This window comes from Stegodyphus dumicola, chromosome 4 (genome assembly GCF_044657685.1).
Source record: "Stegodyphus dumicola isolate Sdum_Otavi_A_Nest chromosome 4, ASM4465768v1".
NCBI classification, from domain to species: Eukaryota; Metazoa; Arthropoda; class Arachnida; order Araneae; family Eresidae; genus Stegodyphus; species Stegodyphus dumicola.
Window position 1 is genome coordinate 164702631 of NC_140771.1, and position 14377 is coordinate 164717007.

Here is a 14377-nt window from a genome sequence, read left to right on the forward strand (position 1 = left end):
AGAGAATCCCAGCTGCCCAAACTGCAATGCAGACTTGACAGTCCATCACATCTTGGTGGAATGCCAGAGGTTTAATTATTTTTCCCCAAAAACATTTTAATTGTTCAGAACTGGACTTAGGAAATTTAATTGGAAAAACACATCATCGTAATTTGTTTCTGTTTTTAAAAGATATTGGCTTTTATAATAGACTTTAACTTATTTTTTAAAAGATATCCGCTTTTATCATAGACTGTAATCTGTCTCTTTTTACCTAAGCTAGAAGTTTTTACAAATGACTAATTGTATTGTTACCATTTGTCTGGCGCAGATAACCTTGACAGGCTTTGTGCCAAATTACAATAGTCCAATCCATCCAATCTTTTCAAAACGCGAAGAACATCGTAGGCCAACAAAATCACTAATAGAGCAAAGTTTAGTTACAATTTCATAAATCTGAACTGAATTCCCTAGACTAATATCGACTTAACCGTAGCCTTTCTTATAGGGTAGTCCCAACATTTCTGGAAGCTTCGGGAAACATCGCTTGTAAGGCTTCTAAAATGCGTTCTCTGAAGTCTTGCAAAATGTCGCTAACTTGGGTACATAACATACGCGGCTAATTTGTTGAACCAGGAGACAAAAAAAATTGTCACCTGGAGAGTTTTCTGCCTATATATAATTGACATATCTTTACAATTCAAATGTCGCGCGAACTGGAATTACAAAATCTACAACACTATATGTAAATTAACATTTACGAATATAGTTAGTTACCACGAAACCCTTTAAACCAAAACGGGCACTAAACTTGCTATAGAAAATGCACCAAAAAATATATAAAATAATATACGACTATAAAAACACATAAAATTCCAAAATACAATGGAATCTGAATATTTATGTAAATCTGAAGCACAATGCTATGCCTTACAACTTACATTAATCAGGTCCTGTTAATATAGTGAGATTCCTGAAAAGTTGCCTGTTAATCCTGCTAGTGAGGAGCATTTCTAAAATATGTTTTAAATACCGTATTGTCTGTATATGGCTTCTAGATCTGAATGTGTTTATATGAATTAAAGATTACGCATAAAAAGCTTTTTAAATTACGTATTTTAATTGAATACAGAGAAAAGCATTCTTTTAACAGTCAGAATATTTTGTGACTAAGTTTTGAATCACCGAATGGAAAAAATACCGGATTTTAAATCGAAATTATCAGATGAAAATTTAAGAACAGAATTTAATCATTTTTACTATAGAAATTTCAGGGTTAAGACTGCGAAATTTCAAGAAAATCGGTTCTGTAGAAAGTGACCAAACGATATTTAAAGTTATTTGATAGCTCAATCCTAAAAAATGCAGCACAAATCAAGACGTTGTTTCTTAGGTGGCCTCAGGCCACGAAACACGGGTTCTTGGGCCGGAGCCCTATCCCTGGCTCACAAGGTATGTGATAAAAGCAGCATGACAACATAAAGTACGAGTATAAATAATATAATAACGTAAAATCAAGACGTTGTTTACTTGTCTTAAACTTGGACACGCCTTTTCATGACGTAATATTTGCTACGCCTCTTTCTAGGAAGAAAATTTAAATTATATTTTAACTGAATTTAAATGTTAGTTTTTTGTAATTTTACTGCGCAAGATTTTTTTATAAATATAGTTTAGTGTGTATTATATGATATTGTTAACATTTGATACAACGAGTTAGCTTTCAAAAATGCATTCTTGAGATTTACCAAACGATTGAAAATATTGCATGAATGATTTAAAATTCATAACCTTCACTGCTCAAAATATAGAAAAGAATTTTTGCTCAAAGAATGTTTTGATTATCGATGAGTGTATCTGATCGTTGCTTCCTGCAGTATGTGTGAACATCTGAATTTTTATTTTTTTACTAGTTGGAGCGAAAAGGTAAAAAAAGCTTGATTGAAGTGGTGTATGAAGAAAATGTTGATTGCAAGATCGTATAAATGTCCGATCTGTGAAATGAATATGAAACTGGTAGAGCGAAAGAACTGAATAAATGGTTTTGAGTGGAGGTCTACAGTTACAGAAAGCGAATGTAAGAATCGATCGGATTCCTGAAAGGATTCGTAATTTGCGAGGAGTAAATCGAGCATGTGTGGTGGTTTCCGAGTTAGGTATACGCGGTTAGGTAAGTGCGAGAATGATTTTATACGACTGGAGTTAGGTATTGCTAAAAATACTGCTGTAGATTGGAAGAGATTTGTAGCGAAGTGTGTACAAACTTTTGCTTGAAGAAGAATGTAGTGTTGAGTGGGAAGAGCGTGATTGTGAAAACTGATGAAAATAAATTTGGTAAGTAAACATATCACAGAAGGAAAAGAGTGGATGGGAGACGAGAGTTTAGTTTGCTCGAAAGAGAAGAAAAGGGTAAATGTGCGTTTAGTGCGGTTGAAAACAGAGGTGCCAGTTCATTGTTAGGAATTTTTAAACAGAATGTCTTGCCAGGATCAGTTGTTATTTCCGATTGCTGGAAATCCTATAGTTGCCTTCAATTCGAAGGATATGCGCACCTAAAAGTGAATCTTAGCTTGTGTTTTAAAGATCCGAAGACAGGTGCACATACCAACAGTATTTACAGGACTTCGGGAGAAGGGGCAATGGAAAGAATTCTTCGTGGCATTCAACAGGCAACAGAACAATTCGGTTCGTATCTGACGGAGTACATGTGAAAACGCAAGCAGAAGAAATATTAATAATAAAAATATTTTTCTTTTTTCAATTTTAAAAAAAATGAAATTTTTAAAAATGTTTTTAATTTTTTAAAAGTAATTTTTTTAAAATAATGAATATTGTCTCTTACTAGCATGTATCGAATTGTGGCGTTATGTATCAATAAACGGATTTGTGAAATGTAGCAATAAACGATAAAATTAAAGTGTTCCATAACATGAATTTAAATTTTAAAAAAATTATTTGTATAAATGCTAAAGCTTAAAAATCTTTGGAAATATTGAAACTGTACAAAATAGAAGTATGAGAGATTGAGACGTTGTTTTATCGTTTTAATAACTGGTAGAACTAAATTACTCTATTAAGTTAAATTTAAATATAAAAAATTTATTATATTTGTTTTCAGTGAAACTCAAGTTTAACTATTAGAAATACAAAATAAAGAATTTAATGTTAATTTACAATTATAAATAATTGATTATTGTTATTTTCAGTAGAAAATAGTAAATGAGAAAATAGCATGGACCTTATAAGAGATAGACTAACCCAGTGGGCGGGGCGCACGTCACCGACATATCGGCAAGAAAGAGTAGGGACGATCAGGTTTACTTTAACACTGAAACCTATGGCGTTTGTATCACATAACTCTTTTCAAGTATTAAATGTGATACGTTGTATAGTGATGAGACTATGAAAGCCACAGTTTTTACCAAATTGGATTTATCTCATTAAAGCACTTTTTATTGCATTTCGCGCATTTTTTTTCACGCGTAATTCTTGTACAAACATCTTTACTTTTAACGGTAAAACGGTAAAAACTCTAAGCACAAAATTTATGAACTTAATTTGGCGTAAAAATAAAGTAAAATTACATAAGATTGATAGCACGTGATGCTTTGAAATAAATAAGGTAAAATTAAACAAGATCTGATTAAAATTTTTAAAATTTAATGAACATTTTCAGGCAGTGATTTTCAAAACTATAATAACATTACAAAACGATTATTTATTTGATTATATCATCATTAAATTATTAACATTAAAGTGGATTATTTATTTTAGTAATTTATAAAATTTGGAGCATAAAATTTTCTGAGTGTAATGAAGAGAAAATAAAAGATAAAATAAAACCTAGAAGCACTCAGATTTTATATTACGCCCAAAAGGAACCTTTTTTTTAAGTTTTGTGTGTTACCTATATTTATTGAATATCACGTTCTTCGCCCGTAAATCACATACATTTGAAAACAGCATATCTTTAGAATTTTCGCACTGGAGATAAAACTGTTGTTTTCCGTACAGTGCTCGCTCTGAACTTGTTGAGTTTGTTAATCAAAAATCCGTTAAAGTTTTACAAACTATGAAATAGATTAAAACAAATTCGAAATTCGGCCGTCCATATGCCCACGTTCGGGTGGAGGATTGCATTATTCAAAATCTGATGGCTCTAGCTACTGTCGTTTTTGTCACAGTACGAGAAACATACATGTATTCATGCAGATTCTTCATTATTTAATTTCTTTACATATAATATAGGGCGATAATATTTGGTAACAACAATTTGCAAGGAAGGAGACTCGGACATTTATAGTAAAACAGCGCAAAATGCCGCTTCGAAACTAACAGCCTTTCCAGGCTACCGCCCCTTTGGGCTAATAAATTAAATTAACAGTAAATAAAAAAAAATCTTATGCAGAACTAAAAATAAATTTAAAAAAAAAATAATCACTATAATATACAAGCAAAATTAATTACTACGGTTAAATACAATAATTAATATTAATAATATTAATATTAAAATTAAATATATAAAAATTTTTAAGGATTCAAAAGTTTTTATCACTATGATATATTATGAAATATAATTGAAATAAAATTCCTTTATAGAAATTGTGCTATAATACTCATCTACAATTTTAAAAAAGCAGCAGAATTTAGAATTTTAAAAAACATTCAAAAATTCGTTTTTAAATATTTTAGTATTTTTTACATATTTACACAAATAAAAAGCATAAAAATTGCAAGAGAAAATTGCTTGTTTGAAATTTTCTATTAGTTTAGATTTAAAATATTTTCTAAACGAAGTAGTTACAAATTTCCTTACATCAAGTAAAAAGCTAAAAAATTATCCAGCCCTGAAAGCATGCAATAGCTTTATAATTATTTGGAACGTTAATTATGCTTGATAAATGTGCTAAATTTTTAAAAATCAATCTCAATTTCAAAAATAAAAATATGTAGAAATTCTGATTTGTGAAATGAGGCGCTACAACCAGCTTTTTCTTGACAATTATACACGCTGCAATAGGTAACCACTGTTAAATTTCTGCAAGTCGTCCCAACTCCACCGGATGTGATCAAGGTGACATCCGGGAACGCCTCAGACGAGGGAGAAAACCCATTTGGGTTAGTCTATTTCTTATAAGGTCCGTGGAAAATACATTGTGACGTCGCAATCTTAGTTCCATTCATCTATAACATCACTAAGCTCCGCCTCCATAAATTTGTTCTTTCAACGGATTCTGAGCTTTTACCAATTTGAGTCTAAGAAAACTAAAATAACAATAATAATGAAAACAGTAAAACTACCTAAATAAAACTGTGGTAGCTTTCTTGCACATCTGTGAATGTAATGCCATGAAACTTTTCAACCAAAAAGACACTTACATGAGCTAAATACCATACCCTCCGGTAAAACTAAATGAATATGTTTTATTTTAATTGTAAAATTAAAGTGCTTAATTACCTTAATATAATTTTAAATGCTTTAATAAAGTTTATATTTTTAAATAATCTAGATTTGTTAAAATTAGATTAAGACATTATACAGTTGCATGATATAACATACAATTTATTATTAAAATACATGTATTAAGGCAGATGCATAATACTTATAGTGTGTTCATAAAGGAATGTTAAACTTCGGTGTCGTTCTTTAAGTGTTTCTGCAATTGTCTTTGTTTCTGCTAACTTAGCCTATCAGATAACGTGCCAGCACTTTTATACCAAAAATCAAATATTGACCACAACAAAGGTGCCAGTGAATTTAATTAAGAGAACCTTGATCTTTTTTTTTTTTTTTTTTTCTTTTTTTTTTTGTCGGAGTACCACTGTCGAGATTTCGTCCTGTTTACAACATTGGGCAACATTTTTAATGTGGCATCTACATTATGGCGCGGTTCCACTGGTGCTAGTTTGTAGATAATTATAAGCTTTGCTTTTTAGCACTCTTTTTTTTTATCCTAATAAAAATTTTTTCTGTCTTCAACAGATCTGCCATGCAACCGAGAATGGGTTTTCGAGCGTGTGTCTAACTACGAGCTGCTGGAACGCTCCCGTAAAACTATCTCAAATGTATCCTCTACAGAGAAGTGCATGGAGCTGTGCTTGGGGGAGAGGGAGTTCCACTGTCGCTCAGCCAACTACTATCGGAGGAGGAACGATTGCCAACTGAGTGATGTGGATCGACACTCGGCTCAATCTAACAAATTCTTTGTCCCCGCTGAGAGAGATACTGAATATTTGGAAAATAACTGCGTTGATCGTAAGTATCTTTATAAAATGAAATGTTATGCAATTGGGACATATGAAAAAGAGTGTTGGACAATCAGCAGTTATGCACAGAAAGCGAAATAGAGTTTACTACGTTCTGTATTATAATTAAACCGTTCACAACAGTTAGAGGAAGATACTGTCATTCAGCCCTGCCATAAAGAAATATTAAAAATTATCAGCATTATAAACAAAGTGTTTTACAGTTCAAACCGTTATTAAAATAATATTAAACCATCTTGATTGTATATCTACCTTAAGAAATAGTGTTAAATCAGCGCTAGAAGACTATGAAAAGCACTGTTGAGTTCAAACCCGTAACTGACTATTATTAAACCGTCATCAATAATGCAAGGAAAGTTTTGTACAGTTCTCGCAGTTATAAAACTGAATTCAATCATCTCCAATAAATCAAAGAAGGCGTTAGACCATCATTACAAAACATACTATGCAATACATTTCCATTATAAAACAGCGCTCAGAGTTGAAGAAAGCTACTTAGTGTTGTATAGTTTTATTCAAATTAATCAAATCTTTTTATTTTATATCAAATCTCATCTATCTTTCTATACCTTTCCGCAGGCTTTCACGACAATAAAATTAGATAAGCTATAAAATTATGGCCATGTGTTATATAGTTAGCTTGTTTTAATGATTAATTACAAAATTGCACTCCTTTTACAGACGTTTAATTTTCGTGTCATTTTTTTCTACCTCCAATAATATTCGCAGTTCGCTAATTAAAATCCCCTATTTCGAGCATATGAACTCTTACAGCATCTACAGTGAATACCTTACCAATGTGGCTTAATATGCAATGATCAAAATAGGCGAGCTTTGAATTTTCTCATAAGGAATATGAGCCATATATTAGGAAAAAGAAACTCTAATATTCTGTTGCTTAAAATGGTTGGTAAAATATCACATTTTCCGGTTCTGTGCAGTTAAAGCTATTTAAAAAAACCATCTTATATTGGCAAATTATATTTCCTAGAGGAGTTTCACATTTATGGAATTCTTCAGTTCTGGATAATGATCCCAATTCTAATCCCTCTTCAACTTTTCAAGAAATGATTTCGTAGTTGGTTTAATAAATTGTCAATAGATACCGCAAGTAATTTTACTTCCTGATCCTTAATTATAATCTTTAAAATTTACCCTCATTACGCTGATTAATATTAATAAAATGTTTCCATTGTTTCAGCAATCAGTGTACCCTTCAACTGAGTTATATAAGGAGATCTTTTAGAAGAGTTATTACGAGAACCTCACAGTATAAGCGGATCATTATTACAAAATAGATGTATATAATTAAATACCTTTATAATGTCGCACTAGAGTGCCGTAATACTATTCCAGAGCTGCATGCTTCATTATAAAATGGGCAAATACAGCTCCACCACATTATGACATAGTAGGCGGAGTTTTAGAATCAACTCCCTAGTAAAACATTTCATAATAAAAGAATCATTCGCAACTGAACTCCTATTTAATGAGAATCCATTTATTCCAGTATGCTAAAAGATCTTTAGACTCATGCAGAAACTGTCCGAAATGAATAAAATGCAACTAAATCTTCCACAAAGTCTAAACATATAGCCATTATTTCCTATAATTCCTATTATTCTTTAATCGCATAGTTGTTGCTGCGTATTATTGACATACTGTGACACTAGCCGTGAAGTTGTGTAAAGTAAAAGGGGATCATTACTGGTAAAGTTATTACTTCTATAATGTCAGAATAGGCTGCCTCATATATCCCAATAACTCGACTGTCCGGTATCAGCCTCTAGGTCGATGTTTAGGTGACAAAATTTACAAGATTATCTTCTTAGGACAGCTGTAATGAATTAAGTGTAATTCATTCAGTAAAAATAATTAATTATCCAAAATATTTAGAATATCAATTAATTATTGATAAATTATTAATAATCACAAACTCCGTTTATTTCTTTGAATAAAGTCCAAGATAATACAAAATCTTTATATTACGTATATAATAGGCTTTTATAATACGCAGGATTTTTAACCTATTAAAATTCTATAATATTGAAGAACTGCTATTTATTATTTTAATTTTAAAAATTCATTACTTTTATTTAATATAGCAAGGCATGAATTTTCATGAAAACATCTACAGCTTTCCTATTCTTCAAGAAACAGTAACATTCTGGACTATGTTGCATTTAGTGTTCTCTTAATTATTATACATTTCATTCATTACTAATGTTTTTGTAAATGGAGATTCTCTATAACTATTTATTTAGTTCCATTTCGCCTTTCTCTTCCCCAACTGTAGCACCAGTTCGTCTCTGTGAGTTTCGTAAAGTCGGCGGAAAAATTCTTAAGACGGTGGATGCTGTCTTCCAGGATGTCAAGACGTTGGAAGGATGTCGGAAGAAGTGTCTTAGTGTCGACTACCGTTGCCAGTCGTTCGACATGGGCGACCCTACAAATAGCGTGTGCAGACTCAGCCACTTGGCCAGTCCCTCCCTGGCCAACATTGAGGATCCCTACCTAGAGATACATGGTGCTGCAACCTATGAAATCTCTTCCTGCTACAATGGTGAGACCTTGCTATCTTATAAACTTGCCATTCCCCCCCCTTTGACTTCCACCAATGTAAATTTTATAAGCTTTCAATTTCCCTTTGTTTGCCTGTCTGTATTTTAACTTTTAAACTTTCCTGTCTCTCGACTTTCAAATGTTCAACAAAAACTTTTAATTGAGTTCTTAAAATTTTCAATTTAAATTCCTTAAAAATAATTAAATATCCTTTAAAATAATTATTCCTTTTTTCATTTTCCTTCCTTTCAATTTAATTTATTTCCTTTTATGTATTTTCCATCTCTTTCTTCAGCTGTAATGCTAAAAATTATCTGCAAATAGAAATCAGTCTTATTTCTCCTTCAACTTTGAAAACCTGCCCTGTAAGCAGTCTAACAAAGATATACCTAAGAAAAACGAAGGTCACAAATATCCTTCTATAATGATTGGATAACCACGTGAATTTGAAATTCTTCTCTTGAGGCCAAATATAGGCGGTGAAGATATTGATTTGTACTAGTCTACAGAAAATTTTGCTGATTTAGATATAGTCATTGCCATTTTATGTGATGGAGTATGATCATTGAATGCTCAGAATATCTTAACAGACATATACGATTACTCAATTCTAAATTATGATCCTCATCAGTGACTGAGATGTAAAGTAGCTGATGACTGACAGTTTGCCTTAGGTTCGAGCTCCGATGAACGGGACTGGCTGTATAAGAGTTTTTGTTTGTTTTCCCATGTTTAACATGAATACGAATCAGTTTCCTTAGAGCGTTTTTCACGAATACATCTTTCCCCATAAGCGGAAAGCCGCTTGCACTTTGCCTTAATCTAAATCCTCCTGACTCTAAACCCACCGCATTATGACTATCCCATTTAATATGAAATTTGAGCTCACTACTGAGAATGGCATACTTTATGAAAACCGAGTTCCTGGTGAATTGGTTATGATTCGTATGATTCGCAGGCCTTGTTTTGAAGAAGTATAACTAATCTATATGTGTTTTTGTTGAGGTTATCAAAACTGAAGCAGCGTTAGTTAACCTATTGCCTGCCGTTGCCCACATTTGGAAATTTTCCTCGGTGCCCAATTAGCAAAGCCCTGCTTGTTCAAAACTGTTATATTAGAGTGTGAAAGTTTTATTTGAATTTAATGTAACTCTGGGGGTTTTGTGTATGTTTTTTTAATTTGGATAAGTGTAACTGACAAGTCATTTTGTTCATTTCAAATTTCTTAAGTTTTATGACAGCAAAATCTATTTTTAAGCAAAATTTGATTTTAAAAGATTTGGCAGTTGAAAAGTTAAATTAGTAACATTAGTAATACATATAGATGCATTTAAGTTTCCATATTGGGGCCCTATTTGTATCTATGAGTAGAATACACTCTTCTATCACTCTCGTTTCCACTCAAAATTCTTTTTTTATATTGTATTAAAGTAGTATCTTGTTCAATTCAACAAGGGTAATGCTTAAAGTTTTTCAGTATCCTAACCGCTGAAAACGCTGCTACAGTTAGTTGTGGCAAGGTCAAATGAGAAAAATCGGCTCTAAAATTGACTTCCTGTTCACTTCAAAGCCCCACCACAGACTGAGTGGTAAAGATTTATGAATACTGGTAGCTCGACCTTGGTTCGCAAACAGGCGAACGAGTTGACTGCATGGGAGTTTTTAATAGTTTCCCTCCTTTGTCAGACATAAATACCAGCCAGTTTCTCTTTAAAGGGCCACTTTGGAGGCATACTTTCCCTTATGCAGATAGTCCTTGCCATATCCAAATAATCTAACCTGTTTATTTCTATATTCTTCCGCAGTGAGCATCGAATGTCGCAGCCGTGAGATGGTGGCGTTCGTGAAAACGACGAGAATCTTCAATGGGAAAGTGTACGTCAAGTCCAGGCCGAATTCGTGCGTTACCGACGTAATCAACAGTATGGAGTTTGAGATCAGGATGGCCTACCACGACCTCAACTGCGACGTCAAACAGCAGGTAAGAAGGATTCAGTGAAATATAAATTCAGCATTTGTTACCTTTCCATTTATGACTGTTGAAGACATGAATAAAATCGCATGATTTTATGCATAAATTTTAAGAAAAATTCATCAGATAAATGAATTTTATTTCTTAGTTTTTTTAAAACGGGTAGCTGGCTGTGTAAACATTAATACAGTATTTTAAATTTGTAGTTTGAAATCTATAGGAACACTTAAAAAGGATGCAAAGATTAGAAAAGCGTTTTAAAATGCAGAGCAGTGTAATCGAGATCCCGTATGTTTAAAAATTTCATTAGTGAGTGCTGTCGTGATTCATTAGACATTTTAGGGCTAAATCGCAAAATGCCAGGCATCTTTCGCTGTCGACAATTGACATTGGCGATTTCCTAACCGAGAATATACGCTACTCCATGAATATTCCCCCCTTAATTATTTCCCTTTCTTAATTAATTATATTGATTGAAAGAATCGCAACGTCATTTCCTTGAATGATTCGTAAAATGCGAATTTAACCGTAGTTCATAACTTTTATTTAAAATCACAGATTTATCGAGGATTGAATAACATCTATAATGTTTTGTCAATTTTCGAGCAGTTTCTTGTTCCATTCCGTATCAAAATGCTGAATTCATTGTCTTTTTTTCAATCTCAGGGTCACAGCGAGTTCGCCAACGACATTGTGATCCAGCACCACGACATGATCGTCACCAATCAGGATCTGGGAGTCACAGTGCACTGCCAGTACGATCTTTCCAATAAGAGCATCGCCCATGGTGTGCGCCTTGAAGTCAACAAGTAAGTATCTTCTTTCAGAATATATTGCAAGGCGATATACCGAGGGGAGGGTCTCTAAGCTAAATAAACCTCATATAGAGAGAGTGAACTGTAAAAGGCTGGGAAACATCGATCTGAACAAAGTAGCTTTTTATGTATTTGCTCCCTAACTGGTCGAAAAACAGTTTAATTTTCATCACTAATAGGATATGAAAATGGTTTAAGTAAGTAAATTCGCTGTAGTATTTTCTTCGCTACTTTTCCAAGTATAAATATGGAAGTTTCTAAATTACCAAAAAATTATGAATATTTTATTATTGGAAGTTCTTTTCATAAAAAATAAATTCAGTCATTAAGAGACGTATTACTCTCATTATTGCATAAAATTTTATGCCTTATTTTAAGAAGCTTCTTTTAAATCCATTTGCGAGTTCAAGCATTCATCGGAAATGGCCGAATTTATAAGCCGTCATAAAGCAGTCCCATCACCTCAGCGGGCCACTGATTTTACACCTGCATGAAGGGAGGATAGACAGTTACGTTCGTCCATGCATATTGTGAGATTCAGTACTGAGCTCAAAACTGTGCAGCCATACCCCGTACGATATTTAAAATGTCGAACCTGGCAGTTATTTTAAGAGACTATATAACTAAAAATATGCGTCATCAACGTTTAAGGAAATAAAATGGATAATCGCGTCCTTTGAATCTTGTATTCAAAAGGTCGGGAAAGTAGTACCTATTGGGTAATACATTAAGAGTGAAAGAGGTGAGGTGAACCAAATTTTTTTATTTTCAAAATACTTATTTGAGACGATTGTTTTTTGCAAGTATCTGTAACGTTTATAATCAGTGAGACTTGTATTCTATAGGGAGACAAAACGGATACCTATGGGAAATAGGTGAGAATTTTCAAAATAAAATGAACTCCCCAATGATAAAACGGTAAAATCGCTGAACACTAATAGTTCGACCATGTTCAGTGAAGAGGTTAGCGGCATGGGAGTTTTCGTGTTTTCCTCCAATTGCAATGCGAGTACGAGCTATTTTTTCTTAAAAATACTTTAAAGAAGGCACCTGACCTTAGGCAGATAGCCTAAGGTCAGTCTCTTACGTCTTGCCTTAATATAAATTTTAAAAAAAACAGTCAAAATAAAATGGGTTGTTCAGCTAACTTCTTAAGTTCTTTATTCGGTACCAAACGGGTATTACTTTCTGAACATGCTACGCGTATTGCAGCAGTCTGCAAGCAACCTTTCACTGAACGAAATCAGCCCGTAGCAACATCTTAAAGTGACCATTTTACATGAAAAAGCTATCCGTTTCTATCATGTATAAATCATAGTGGCAGAACTGTTTGAAATTCAATATATTTAGAGCACGAGAGGTTTGATCCTCAATCCATTCATACTAGAAAGCGGAAAACTGTTACGAATAAAGTAACCAGATATACCGTATTTTAAAATCGGTATAAACTTTAACCTTCTTTACGTATTAGACATCTATAATATGTCAAAAGTTTCTGTAGTTTCAATCTTATATATGTAAATCATATAAAATATTTATGAATATAATGTAAAATTATTATTCGTTTTGGTTCACACCCACAAAACACAAAAAAATGTCCTTTTATGATTTTAAGTAAAAGTAAATATATAGCTATATATTTACTATATATTTACTATACATTTTTACTATTAGTATTTCTTTTTGAAATTTTACTATATATTTACTGACTATCAGTATTTGATATTTGATTTTAAGAATGCAGAGTTGTAATTGTAATTAGATTAAGGAGGTGAAACTGTAAATACGACCATGATTGTAGGACATGTGTAGATTTCAAATAGAAAAATACTATTTACTATTAAGTATTGCATTTTATTATTTGTCATTATTACTTACAATGGGTTGGAAAGAAAGTAATTTCGGTTTGCACAACTAAATAGCGTTATGTTTGTTTTGTTGTTCTTGTGTAAATCTTATATTTTTTTTTCCTTTTGGGATTTTTCAGCTGACACTTTATGTTGGTATAGAAACAAATTCCGTGTATTTTAGTTTATAACTGCTACTGTCATTTTTAACATGGGGAAAGCAAAAAAAAACGTTTATTATAAATATAATAAACATTTGTTTATTATAAATATAGCAAATATAATGACATATTTTACTTTTTATTTTCATAAAGGCAAGAAAGCAACTTACGCTCACAAAGAAATATGTGAAGTTAATGGTGTTCATTGCTTAATAGAACACATGTTTCAGAATTGGTTTAAAACTTTCATTCTGAATATTTTTCACTTAAAATGGCAAACACTCTGGCCGACCTTCTGAAATTTATAATAACAAAATTAAACGCATAATTGAATCGAATCGTCATATAACTGTGCAAGGGATTTCAAAATGATCAAATGTATCACACATAACATTTGAAAATCATAAGATGTCTTGGACTCGTTAAGAAGCTACTCGATGAACTGTTCGCATGAAATGAAAAAAATTCACTTAACACATCAAATAAATATTTATGATACGTAGTTCAAACGTAATGCAGTCGACCCTTTTTTAAAGGAATTATCATTGGTGATGAAGCATGGATCGTCTACAATCAAAATCGAAAACAAAATCATGGTCGAAGCATGATGAATCAACACAAGTCATATCAAAAGCTAATTTGCATTCAGAAAAAGATCATTTGGTCAGTTTAGTGAGATTACAAAGGTGTGTACTATGAACTCTCTCCAAGCAACCAAACGATAAGTGCGGATACTTACTGCCAACAACTCATGAAACTGAAGGAAGAAATCGA

The 14377-nt window shown here is 32.4% G+C and overlaps 1 protein-coding gene across 1 annotated transcript in view; it reads left to right on the forward strand.

The window, feature by feature from the left end:
• LOC118184765 (uncharacterized) overlaps positions 1-14377 on the forward strand; it is a 272848-nt gene that overhangs the window by 192210 nt on the left and 66261 nt on the right. Inside the window, exons 3-6 of the mRNA XM_035354483.2 lie at positions 5963-6235; positions 8543-8809; positions 10614-10789; positions 11447-11589. Coding sequence (XP_035210374.1) covers positions 5963-6235; positions 8543-8809; positions 10614-10789; positions 11447-11589 — 859 coding nt within the window. The remainder of the gene's footprint in view (positions 1-5962; positions 6236-8542; positions 8810-10613; positions 10790-11446; positions 11590-14377) is intronic.